At 42.8% G+C, this 13,565-nt stretch overlaps 1 protein-coding gene across 1 annotated transcript in view; it reads right to left on the bottom strand.

The window, feature by feature from the left end:
* Positions 1-13,565, bottom strand: part of ADCY5 (adenylate cyclase 5) — a 316,815-nt gene that overhangs the window by 134,232 nt on the left and 169,018 nt on the right. Inside the window, exons 2-3 of the mRNA XM_075001015.1 lie at positions 12,874-13,023; positions 6,231-6,352 (exon numbers count right to left, since the gene is read on the bottom strand). Of these exons, the coding sequence (XP_074857116.1) occupies positions 6,231-6,352; positions 12,874-13,023 (272 nt within the window). The remainder of the gene's footprint in view (positions 1-6,230; positions 6,353-12,873; positions 13,024-13,565) is intronic.

The raw sequence follows: 13,565 nt of genomic DNA, 5'->3' as shown, positions 1-13,565 counted from the left end.
CTCAGAGGTCCCCGGGTGTGTGAATTGCCCAGGTTATTGGGTGGAGGCTCAAGCCAGTTCTTTGTTGGATGGGTGGAGGAACCCTTAGATATTTAGCTTGACCCTGGCAGCTGAATGCTCCCCCTGGCAGAAGGGTTACAACTACCCATGGAAATTATCCGAAGTATATGAAAAATACCATGGAAAAATTAACCACATCTTCATTGCTGGGAAAATTATTCATGGACGCTTGGAAAGACAAAAATGGTCCACTTAAAAAAAGGGTCATGATAGGATTATAAGAAATGCTAGTTTCTGGGAAGGTGGACAAGCAGAATATTTTTGTAAAAAAGCCACGCACTTTTGGTCCAGGGTGGGGAAATATTAAAATAAACTCAAGAAACATTACTACAAATAACTTAAAACGTCAACATGTAGAAAGGGATGTGATAGTTTTCCATGTGGAACATCATTTCAAAATAGATCAAAGACAAGACTAACTTCTCACAAGAGTTTACAATAAGGCATTTTCTGTTAGAAGACAATTTTCCTACTAAGTAAAATTAAAGAAGGGACCTGAACAAAATCCAAGATCTAGTCATCTTCAGAGAATTTGAAGTTCCTGTCTAGATCTGAATTCAGCTAACATCCCCCTGCACCTCCCCAAACAGAACAAAATAAAAACTAGGCTTCCAAATATTCTCAAAATTTCAGGTGATGTTAACTAAAAATGTTCATCCTGAGCCCATCCCTAATTAAAATTCATAAATAAATTGTACCAGTTGAACCTCTTTAATAATGAACTCTCTAATCCAGCCACATCCATAATCTGGCATAATTTTAGTTAGCTGGATGACCACTTTCCCATGGTCCCATAAAGTTTGTTTATAGCCACCAGTCCTGGCTTTCAGTGTTGTGTGCTGTTATTTAGCTGTCATTTACTTACCTCTAAATGTCATCTAAGAGCCCAGTAAACAGTGGAAGTGTTGGTAATGCTGCTAGACAATATTGACCTCCTGTGGTTTGGCAAATTCTCTTGTCCGGCACTGGTCAGGTCTCAAGGGTGCCAGATTACAGAGGTTCAACCTGTATGTATATTTCAAATTCCAAAGCAGCTCACAGGATTTCTAGGTATGGTAACACACTATTGTATTTGTAGTTCTCCTTTAATTCTGTTCACTCTATCTTGTAAATGTCAATTAAAAATTATATGGCTTCACGTATATAACAAAAACATGTAAGGTAGCAGCCAGGCAGACAACTGGTACAGAAGGCACTAAAAATGGTGAGGGATTCAGAGAATTTCTGGGTAAGGATACTAAGTAAAAACCTTTTCCCTTCAGGTTCTTCATAAGTGCACCTAGAGCAAACAGGATCAGGAACCTAATAAGAGTTTCATCCAAAAGACTTAGACACACTGACATCAGGGAGCTCAATCAGGGATTCAAACCTACGGTTGCAGTCAGACTCATTATTCCCCAATGATTTCCAGATCATTTTGCCTTCCCTCTTTAGGAAGCATTAGTATAATGACTGTTCTCAGAGATGGGATATTACAGGAATAATCCTAAAATCATTTTGTACCAATAAATGCAAATGTAATCTGAAACAGAGTAGACAACAGGATCACCCTATTTTAGCTACTGTGTCGGAACTCTTCTATTGTTCTATTATGGGACTCATTTAAAAAATTCAAGTGAAAAACAACACACAAAAACTTTCTCCCCTACCCTTAGCTACTAAAAAAATGTTTCTGTTCATTAGTCATGAATATGAAGCCACATTCATTGGGCAGGTACAGCCCCCTGCACTGTTTTAACAAGTTTCTGCATTGCCTTGGCACAATGATCTTTATTTAATTATACAATTTAGGTCTTTTTGCTTTTTATGACACGGAAAAATAAACAAAGTTTGTCAGATTTGTCCAACCCCAAACAAAAAGTATTCCTTGACTCTGAACAGATTAAAAGAAAAAGCATGCCTGCCAACCTACCAATCTTCAATTAAATTTCTTTATTCATTTGATTTGCACACCGCACCCTTCACCAGGTTTTTAGGTACACATCCAGGCTTTAAAAAGTTCCCACAGTAATGAATATTCCCAGTAGGGAAGGTTTTACTGAGCGTACTTCATGCCTGACTCCTAAACTGAAAGGAGTAATTTGTTCCAAATCACATCTTCTTTTCCTGTATTCTTACTTATTTTTTCATTTCTCTAAAGCACAGGTAGAAGAGACTTAGGAGTTCAAAAGTAATGTTCCTGGTGCTCACAATAAGGCAATCTCTAAGCAAAGAAAACAGATTGTTTGGAAAGGAATTATATATGTCGGTGTTTTTCAAACTCATTTGGCCACAGAACACTTTTGGGCTTGAAATATATTGACAGAACACATACATACTGGTTCTGTGTGTGTGGTGGCGGCAGCGGGGGGGTTCATACTAAAACACTGCCACAAATAATGCATAATACTCAAAAGTTGATTTAAAAGTTGGGTTTTTAGTTTGTTTGTTTTTTGCAAAGAACGAAAAGCAGCAGAAAATCATCTCAATTAACAGCTGATGTCCTTCTGATAGGAGGATGGTTAGCAATCCTATAATTAAGCATAAAAATGAGAAATTAAATGAATATCCAAAACAAAACATAAGTATAATAGCTGCAAAAGGATGGTTACCGTCATTCTTTTGTACTAAAGGAGACAGGACAATATAGTTCAAAATAGGACTGTCCTTCCTGTAAGCTTAAGAATCATTTTTATGAAAAAAGAAATGCAAAACAAATTAGGTATGGAGAAGCAGCCTGCTCTGTTCTGCTGTCCTTCCAGCCTGCTACAAAGGAGGCAGCAGGGGGAGGGGCGCACAGCAGGCTGGGAGAGCAGTGGAACAGAGCAGGCAAGTGCAGGGGGGAAAAACTGAGCCCCTGCTGCTGCTGCCACCACACACAACCCCCAGCCACAGGTACTCCTCCAATTCTATCCCTAGGTAATCCTCCCCCTCCTATCCACAGGACTGCTGAGGTGGCCACTACAGGGCCCCCAGAATGTGGATCCTGGGACAGCCACCCCACTTCATCCTATGGACTGGACAGCTCTGATGCAGATGAGAGAGATAAGAAAATAATCGGGGAAAAAAAGGGAACAATCTTCTAGCCTTCTCTAATAGCAGTTGCAATAACATCTGCAATTACTTCTTGAACAGGCTTCAAATCACTAAGAGCAAAGTTTATTAAGTCTGCTTGCCTTTGTTTCTAGCTTTGTTACCTTGTTGCCTAGAAACCCGCAAGAAACACTAATGAAGTTTCCATAGTTCATATCAAAGACATGATACATGGATTGAGGGCGATCTCTGCTTTGGATCCAGTTCCTGGTTAGATGCTAAGGCAGTGCATATCTATAACAGCACCACTGAATCAAGGACTAGCAAATATCTCCTTTGAAACTGCAATACTCTCATCATGTTCGATATTGTACTATTACACCTCCTCGGCCAAAGAATTCATTGTATTTAATGATGTGTCTGACAAAAACATTTCATAATTGAAGAGAGAACTATTAGCATTACACCATTTCAACTGTAATGACTACTTTTGCTGCCCATTCTGACCCTACAAATTACTAGTGGAACTCAGTATTCCAGTTTATCATTTAACCGTGGTAGAATTTTTGTTTGTTAAAAAAGTGTCCCTACTGAAGATACATTTTAACTCTAGGTGTTTCTTCTCAGCTCAGCTTTATGTAACAGAGTTTCAATGAAATAAAGATGAAAGAACAGTTAAGCTAGCTCCCAAGTTATTTGAGGAAGGTTTCTACAATATCAAATTTCAGAGTTATCTCTGATTGTCCTGAAAAAGACAATCAAATCTTCATAAAGTTTACTTCATTTACAAGTCCTCTACTCTAAATTAGGAATTGCAGTATCACATAAAGCCAGTTTGATACTATCCAATATAACGGCACATGTTTGCAATACTTCCTCCTAGTTACGTAGTACAAATAACAAGCCAACTTTTAGGTACTGGCCCACAAACTGAACAGGAAAAAATAATCAGATAAAAATGCAGTAGTTCATGTTACAAGCACCATGCTGATGTAATATACCTCCTCTGGTTTAAAATCAGTAAACCAGTTTACATACAAATCTGCATTCATTTCAAAGCTGTATATTTTACTTCTGAATCATTAAAAGTTGCAGCCTCTCATAGTACTGGTGAGTGAGAAGGGAAAGCATTCTTCCCTTGTTTAATTAGCAGTATGGCTGGAGGGGAGCTATGAAATAACTTCAGAGTCTGGCTCAATGAAGACCAAAAATAACCTCAAGCAGGTTTACTCCTGCAACAGAGATAAGTCGCATCAAAATTAAATTATTCATCAACATCCAGCAGACATCAGTTTTGCTTCTTTAAAAATGCAGAGATAAACTAGCATTTCTTCTTGTCCCCTCTCTATTCTCCCCAAACACGTGACTTGATAACACAGTCCTCTCTTACTATCCAAGCAGCTACTGTTCTCTCACAAAGCTCAGCAAAAGCCCAAACACATGATGAGATCAAGAGTCAAATTGCCCTCAAGATGACTTGACTATTCACCACTAGCCTTGAACAACAAGCTGTGTAATCAGCAAGAACCAGAGAGAGCATCCGCTTCCCTTGAAACCAATGGGTGTGAGGGCACTTAGAAACTTGGTTTCCGCTCAACAATATCCACATTGTTCAGGTGGTCCCTGACTTATGAACACATCGACTTACAACCATTCATACTTACAACCAACCTCCAGCTCACCCCACTGTGCGTCCCAGCTCACCTCCCCCAGTGGGGGGCTCCAGCCGCACACCTAGGGCTCCCCTCCAACCCGCCAAGAGCCGGCTCCAACCTCCGTGCCTCGACCGCCCCCAGCCAGCCCCGGACCTACCTCTCCCAAGCCCGTGTGGCCCCAAATCACACTTAACATGTGCAGGGCTCCAACCTGCCCCCTGCTCAAGCACCCAGTTCAACCCCTCCCTCCCACAGCCCCAGCTCACCTTTCACGCCCCCCGCACTTGGGACTTTGGCTGTCAGCCACCACCAGCGTGCACAAGAGTTCTATCCCCACTGCCAGCTCCACCCACCCCCACCCCAGTTCACCCCCATTCAATCCCCCCGCCAGGATCAATCCCCCCATCCCCAGCTGACCCCCGCCCCCAGCATGCGCTAGGCTGTCAGCTGCTGCAGGCACATGACGCTCTACCCCCACAGCTAGCCCCGCCCTGGTTCACCCCGTTCAACCCCTTCCAGTCCTCCATGGCCCCAGCTCAGACTCCCTAGCACACAGGGCTCCGGCTTCAACCTGAGCCAGGGGCTCCCAACCCCCGGCGTCTGGGGCTCCAGCTCCAACCCCCACGACCCACCACCCTTGTAGCTACAGCTCCAATCTCCTGGCAGGGCTCAACCCCTGCCCCAACCCCCACTGCCTGGGTCCAACCCTCTGCAAGCCCCAGCTCATCTGCACCCTCCCACCACCCCTGCCACCCTAACCCACCCCAGGCTTAACCCCCCTGCTCCCTCCCAGGGCCCCAACCCAAGCCCTCCCTGACTTAGGCGAAATTCAAGGGATTACAGTATAAAGGTATTTCCAACTTACGACCAAATCGAGTTATGACCAGGTGTTCGGAACATAACCCGTTCATAAGTTGGGGACTATCTGTAATTGGTTGTGGATGGCTCAACACATATTCAGTGTCTGTTTCTTGTGGGACCTACTCTAGAGGACCAGGCTAGGGAGCTGTGGAACACTGGTGCACTGCCTGTAGCTGCTGGCGCTCGCTGATTGCAAAGCTTGCTGTCTAAGGGTAGCGGTGAATATTCAAGTAATCTTAAGTGCAATTTGACTCTGCGGTTCTCTTCTCACCCAGGGGCTGCACATCAGTAGAGTGTGCAAGCTGGGGTAAATGAGCTGGCTTCCTCAGCATTTACACAACCAATCACACAGATGAATCCTCAGTGCCCATGGAAACATTCTTGTGAGAAGAATATTGTGGAAACTACTTCCAGAAAGGAAGATGCTCCAGATGCAGGGAATGCTGCCACCCCTCGCCCCACACAAACTCACTGGTGTTTGTTGGTTGTGCTTTTCAATGCAAATTTCTAGCTGTTACTTATTTTGGATTGTGTGTCCCTGCCACCTGTGTGCTTTAAGTCTTTGTAACTAAAGGATGGGGTGCATTATGCCCCTCCTCCCCCACTTCCCTCACCAGCTGGGATTCAGTCAGCAGCTCTTACCTGACATTGTCGTGCTTCTGGATGTAGATCTTGTGAAACATCATATCCTCCTGTTTGGCATTAATGTCAGCTTTCATCTCCATAGCAACGTGACGAGGAAGTACAGAGAGCAGGAGACGTTCCTGTTGAGTCAGACAGATTAACCAATTAGAACACCTGCTTTCCAGTTAATAAACACACATTTCTTATCAGAGAGAAACGAAGCCACCAGTTCAGTGACTGATGAGCAAAAGCAAGAGGAATGGTCTCCATAAATGCAGCAGCCGGGTCTGCCATCGTGGCACCTCGGGTCCTGTGCCACTCACAAATACAAGGAACACACCATCAAAGGAAAATAAATTAACCTTCACACCAGTTCCACTGCATGTGATATCCACATCTGCAGATTCTTCCAGATGAAGTGGCCATGTGAAGGCAGCTGCTTCAGTGCCCAAGTCTGTACAGCACTCAAGCTTGCATTCCAGTCGGAGGCTCCAAAGCAGCAGATTTCATTATATAGACCATCCGTCACTTTGAAATGGGTAGATGACATAGTAGATTGGAGTGGAGAGAGTCTACAGAAACTAAGCCACTCCGCACTGGACAGGGAAAGATGGAAGGAAATAATGAGAGAGGCATCAGACAAGAGCGGGTGCTGAGCCCCATGGTTGTTGATGATGATGAATCACTGTGACGCACCAAAGGGCTTTTTCAAGAGCAGTATGACTAGTTAAACACATTCGCAGACAGCAAGAATGACAAACTCCATGTAGCCTTGGAAATCTCTATTAACCCTGCATCATCAAAAGGTACTTGCTTGGGCTTAAGGCTACAGGACTGATTTCCCAATTCCCCTGAAATCCACTTGAGTCCCATTTTACTCAACTTACCTGTAGACAATAATCTAACTCCAAGGGGCAGCCTTCCTCTTGACAAAAAATATGGGTTGTCAATGGCTGGGAATGATGGTGCCAAAAAAATCTGGCCCAGTTGTACAACACATTATTAGTAACAGTTTTACAGTAGCACCTAAAACCTCCAATTAGAATCAGGGCCCAATTGCATAAACCACAATAAATAAACATAGGTACATCAACAGTACCTCTATTACCTACTTTTCCAGACCCACAATACATGTTGCTCTACCTTCATCCTGGGCAATTAAAGTGCATTTTTGTGTAAGGAGCGTGCCAGCAGGAACTCAATGCTGCTGAAGGCTGAGAGGAATGTGTCTTCCAGAGATCATTTGCATGAGAATGCAAAGGTGTGCATATGTGATACCTTGCAAACAAAGACTGATGGATAGCAAGGAAGCAATGAGGTTTTGTCTATTGTAAACACATTGTTGTAAAATCACAATTTATGCTAACACTCAGTATAAGAATTGTGAAATCTCACCAATGCCCCAAGTCATTGTGGGGGACAGGGCAGTTGTCATAACTGCATAAGACATGGATTACACAAGGCTCCCTGGTTTAAAGCATTGTAAAGCAGAAGGGGAGGGATATGGGTTGAACCAGCTAGCTGAGTGCCTTGGCCCTGACTAAGCCTTGGCCATATGGCTATAAGCCTGGTTTGACTAGCCCTCCCCACGTGTTAGAAAATAGCGCTGGATACGAGTGGTTTTTATGAGGATCCACTTTGTTATATATTAAGAGCTGAAGTCACAGGGTGGCAGCCGAGGCTACTAAGAGGTGAAATCCCAGAGTGGCAGCTGAGGCCACTAAGAGCTGAAATCACAGGGTTTTGCCTCAGGCCAAACCACAGTGGATGGATGGATGGCGTGACCAGTGGGCGGCTGGTAGGAGCAGCAGCGGATGGTGCGACTGGTGGATGGCCAGTAGGAGGAGCAGCAGCAGACGGTGCGACCAGCAGCAGATGGCCAATAAGAGGAGCAGCGGATGGCGTGACCAGGGGACGGCTGGTAGGAAAAAGCAGAATGCCGGACCAGCAGAAAGGTGGCATTGTCTCAGGTTCCATGAGTGAATGCATCAGCGTGAGGTGTCAGTGCCCACACGGACCAGACCAAGTTGTAAGTGGGGTTGCAGAGAAAGTTGGGTGTGTGGATTGGCTGTTTACTGTATTGGACTGGCGAGTCTGAGAGGCTAAGGACATTGCTCAAGGCGTTTGAGCTGGGACAGTTAGAGGACTGGTTATGAACTCTGGGTGTGGTGTTTTCCCAAGCTTATGCTAATTGACCTTTCCGCCTCTCATTAAATGTTCTTTTCTACACTCAGACTCTGTGCTTGCAAGTGGGGAAGCACTGGATCTCCGAGGTGCCCAGGGGTGTGTGACTTTCCCACGATACTGGGTGGGGGCTTGAGCCTGTTCTGTGTGAGATGGATGAAAAGGAACCCCTAGATGTTGAACCCGGCCCTGGTTGCTGCCAACTCCTTCTGGCAGAAGGGTTACATTTGCTTATTGGTAGTACTGCTGTGTTTTAATGAGGAACATGGTCTCAGGGCAGCTTTCATAAAATTACGTCACATGTTGTTCATTATCCAGTTTTGTACCTACAGAAAGTGCATTATTGTGTCCATTACAAATTATGGGAACGGGGCAACTTTTCCTACACATCAGAGAAAAGCCTCTGTGACTGGCCATCTACGTAGCCAGTGATCGGCCTAAGCCTGGTAGTAATTCTTATGTGGAAGTTGCAGAATGGAACTGCATGTGTATGCATGACAGTATTTTGAGTGATCTATTGGGTTCAGGCCAGATACAACACAATTACCTAAAACATTTCTTTGCCTTTTATTTTCTCATTTTCCCTCAAATTCTTTCAGTTAAGATTTTTTCCCCCCCCCACAAAAAAAAATGGCAGATTAGAACATGTATGTTATTTGCTGGTCCAACTCAAACATTTTCTTATTAGTCTACAAGAAATAACATGTTCTGGGAAGGGGATAGAATCACAAAGATGTATACATTCTACCTGGTTTTCTCAAGTTTCCTACAAGACAATTGCTACTACGTAGCATGGAGGAAAGCACTTGTCCCCTTCACCAACCACACAGTCATAATCTAGTCTAAATGAAGGTCCATAACCTTATTCAACAGCTCATTAATTTCTAACAATACGGAACTCTGCAGCTCAAATGGCAATGATGACTCAGAGGGTCCAACGCTCTTGTACTAATTGCGCACGTCACCACTGAAACCCTCCTTTTCATAGTTCAATCCATTATAAAACAATTCCGGTTTCTAATTAATACATCTTAATGTTGCCAATTTGTGCCCAACCACAACATAATAAACTCTGTGGTTACTAGTACTGGTCTTAGTAATTTGCATTGACCTGCATGAGGATTAGTTATTAAAATGAATATTACTACTATTTCAGGTGTTTTTATGAGATGGCAGCCTGTAGCTGGATAAGGGGATACTTTACATTGTTTGATGATGATGATTTGTGCTTTTCATCTGAGAATCTCAAAATACTTCAAACACAGCTATAGACTGAGCCAGACAAAACCCTGGTGATAAAAGGAAATAACATTATTATCCTTTTACATATGGAGTAAATAGATTAAGGAATATTCTAGAAGTTTCCTAGAGGTTTCTCTCAATAAATTTTTGGTGGCCTCAGAGTGTGGGGCCCAACTTGCTGTTGGCTGGTTTGATGATGTTTCCTAAAGTATATACATAAGGCGTGGGGATGTAGCTCAGTAGTGGAGTGTATACTGCAGATCAAGTGGCCTTTGGTTCAAATCCAATTTTTGTGAGGGAGTGACTATCTCTGTGGTTAGAGCACTGGCCTTGTAAACCCTGGGTTATGATCCAAATAAAATCCCTTTATTAGAGGCAAGTAAAAGTTTTCAGCAAAAATTTGCTTTTTTGGCTAAAAATATATACCTAAAAGGTCGGCAAAAATAGAGCAGTCCGCATATCCATGACTAACACTGAAAGGCCAACTAAGTGGCCCCCGCAAAGATTGAGCTCACAACCCTGGGAGGTAGTGGCCACCACATAAGTGAGAAAACCCCTCTTTAAAACCCAGGAAGACACATTTGGGATGTCACCCAGTGGAGTAACCCCAAGTTTTATTTAATTGACTAAGAACATACACAGTAAAACACAACTGACTAGAAACTGGCCATGTAAGAGAGAAGAGTGTTGCACGTAGCATCTCTCTGCAAAGCAAAAGACATTCCACATTTCAATTTTCCAAGAGAAATATATCAGAGGTTAGGTAAAAATTACAGCTAGCATCTAGCTTTAAATTTCACTGAGACCTCTCATGAAACATGCAACCTATTATGCAGCACATATTGGCCAGGCAGACAATACTGCCTTGCTATACTTATGTTGGCAGCAGTGAAATAAGAGAAATAAATACAAATTATATAGATTATCTTGTATATGTATATATTAAAAAGGTAAAGATATTACAGATAGACAGAACTCTCTCCAGCTGGCTACTTATATCTCACTAACGTACCTATATCATTAGCTAGCTTCTTTGATTTATAGTATGTGCACTATCCCAAGATGGCCTCAAAGCACTTACAAACATTAATTAATTAAACCTGCAAACATGCTTGTGAAATAAATATTCATTAAATAATTATACCAGTTTGACAAATAGGGCAAGTGACTTATTCATGGTCAAACATGACTAATGGTGAGAGTAGAAGCCTGTAGGCCTGCCTTCAAGTCCTTTCCTTTAATCCTTAGAAAACACACACTTGCTGAGGTTGTTTGACTGCCCATCTTCAGCTAAGAATTCTTTATTCCATTTCAGTAAAGGTAAGCACAGTGACTAATCCTAACTCAGTTATGGCAGATAATGAAATCATTACAACTGGGCAAGGTAATAACTTTTGTTGGATTTTCTGCTGCTGGAGAGAGACAAATGTTCCATCTTACACAGAGCTCTCTCTCATACAGTATGTGGTAGTACTGTCACATTCCCCAGATGCTGATAGACAACCTTATAGCAGCAGCTGGCCCACATGGCGATGTTTCACCTGTGCCTAGTCTGGAGACTGACTTATGTCTCATCACCCTAAAATGAGATTACTGCAATGAATTTTATATGGGACACACGTAAGACCCAGGAAATAATTGCCACTACAGGATGAAGCAGCAAACTTACTGATCACACTATCTTGCCATGAGACCACACCACCATCATTTCAGGAACTGCTGTTGGATTTCTGAGTGAAGCGTAAGCTGTTGTTTTGACCAATAAACCTCTGCAAAGACAACCTCTCCCCACAGGTATCATAACTAGTCTGGGAAATGTTGGGGCTGGATTCCCTTGGGCTTAAAAGGGAGGGATCTGCTACCAGGGAGTACTCCATGAGGGACTCTGGATTTTGCTAGGCCCAATCTGACATAGCCCAAACTTGTAGTGATGCTGCAAAACCCATCTGTTGCCAAGGTTCTGTTGGAGGGAGATACTTCCTGACATCTGGCAGTTGCAGACAAAACATTTTCCTAGTTTTTGGGTTAGGAGGAAGGAGAGGCTGCTAGTTTTACCTTACCGTGACTGTATTTTAAGTTTGTGTAAAAGTCACTTAAGTGTACAAAACAGTTGTCCTTTATATATTAGGCATCAAAATAAATAAAATATGCTTAGACAAGCATATTTCACTTCCTGGTGCCCAGGTTGGCCAATAATAGCCCAGCAGAATACAGTTCATGGCCCAATCTAAAAATGCAGGTGTACTAACACTGAGTAGTACAGAGCAAGTTGTGTTGTCCTTGACACACAAATGCTCAGCCATTTCAACAGATTCATTCCCCTCCTATCCAAATGCACAATCAAAACTCTAAAGGTACTTCTCAAGGGAAGCCACAGAAGATCCATTTCAGGAGTTATTTAAAACTGGACTGGAAAATGTACTGCAGGGCACAACCCTACATTATCATAGGAATGGAAAATCTGACCTAAAAAGACTTTCCATCTCTAATTATTGATGTCAGAGATTCATTGCCGCAAACTCAAAGAATGAATTAGAGAGTAGATATGCCCACAACCCTAGAGAATAAGATGGTGGGCTGACAGCGATTAGGCCTTTTTCTAACAAACAAAAGTACACAGGACACTAAGGGAGGAAATTAAAAGCTAAAATGTAAGTCTTTAAATGTAAAAAACTAATGAACGTCTGTATGGTTGAGTTCACAGCCACACACATAATTCAATGCAATGCTGCACAGAGAGAGGTAGAAGAATGCCTTTGGAGGCACTACGACAGCCCCCTCTGTGGGGGAACTACTCCTTAATTTGTGCCACAATTGACCTCCAGCTGCTAATGCGCACAGAAGAACAGACCAGCCCTGCCACTACCGAATGCCATTTGTTGCTCTGATGATGAGGTACATGGCCTGTACAGAGTGCCAGCAAAAGGCCCGTATGCCACATGTGCTCAAGACAGGGCTCAGATGGGATCTAAATGGCACCTAAGATCATGCAAACCCTCTGCTTAGGGTAAATTTCATCCAGGGACCACAGGCAGAAGGGTTTTGTTGACCACCCTGAACAGGCTCTTTAAGAGTAGCCGAGGGAAAGGGTTCCCCTCATCTCTTTTCTCCACCTTCCCAAACCCTGCCCTACTAACCACGAAGCATTTTAGGGCCTTGCCCTAAATTAACAATTTTCAGACTAATTCCAAATCAACAGTTCCATTCTCAAATTTCTTGTCATTCTCCTGCTTACCTGTTGCTGGTTCTCTCTTTGAGAATGTAGCCTGGCCTGAATGCACTCTCTTGTCTCCTGGAAGGCTTGTCTTTGAGACACCTCAGCTGGGTAATGAGTACATACTCCTACAATGTTTGTGCAGGAGAAGATGAGGATGTTGGAGACCAGCTGCAAAGAAAAAAAGAAAAACTTATGATTACTATTTGGAAACCCGGCATCAAAAACAGACAGAATAGTTACTGTCTCAATTGATTCTAGCCAGTTCTCAATGGCTTCCAGGTGTTCTAACTAACCTAGCTGCCTCAGTTGAATTCTAGGAGTGTCTTAATTAACCTCAGACATCTTAATTAACCCTGAGTAACTGAGTTCAGGCTAGGCTATTCCTTTCTGGTAGCCATATAAGCATATGACTTTTGTACTTTAAAAATACACCATTGTCATTGCCACTCTGTGAATATAAAGCAAAGTGACTTGCTCTAAATTTAAGAGTGCGTAAATGAGAATAGACTCAGAACTTGTCTATATGGAGAAACCAGGAAAGTTAAGACAAAACAACTAAAGCTGCGTAGTTAACACACACTTAAAGCTCATTAAATCTCTGTGTGGATGCTCTTACTCAGAACTGACTATTAGGTTTGCTGTAGCTTATTCCTTCAACAGTATTAATCAATTCATTTTAATAATCTTGAGAGTCTCCATGTAGATAAGCC

Source organism: Carettochelys insculpta, chromosome 8, assembly GCF_033958435.1.
Source record: "Carettochelys insculpta isolate YL-2023 chromosome 8, ASM3395843v1, whole genome shotgun sequence".
In the NCBI taxonomy this organism is placed as follows: domain Eukaryota; kingdom Metazoa; phylum Chordata; order Testudines; family Carettochelyidae; genus Carettochelys; species Carettochelys insculpta.
This window is presented reverse-complemented; position numbering and strand designations above follow the sequence as displayed.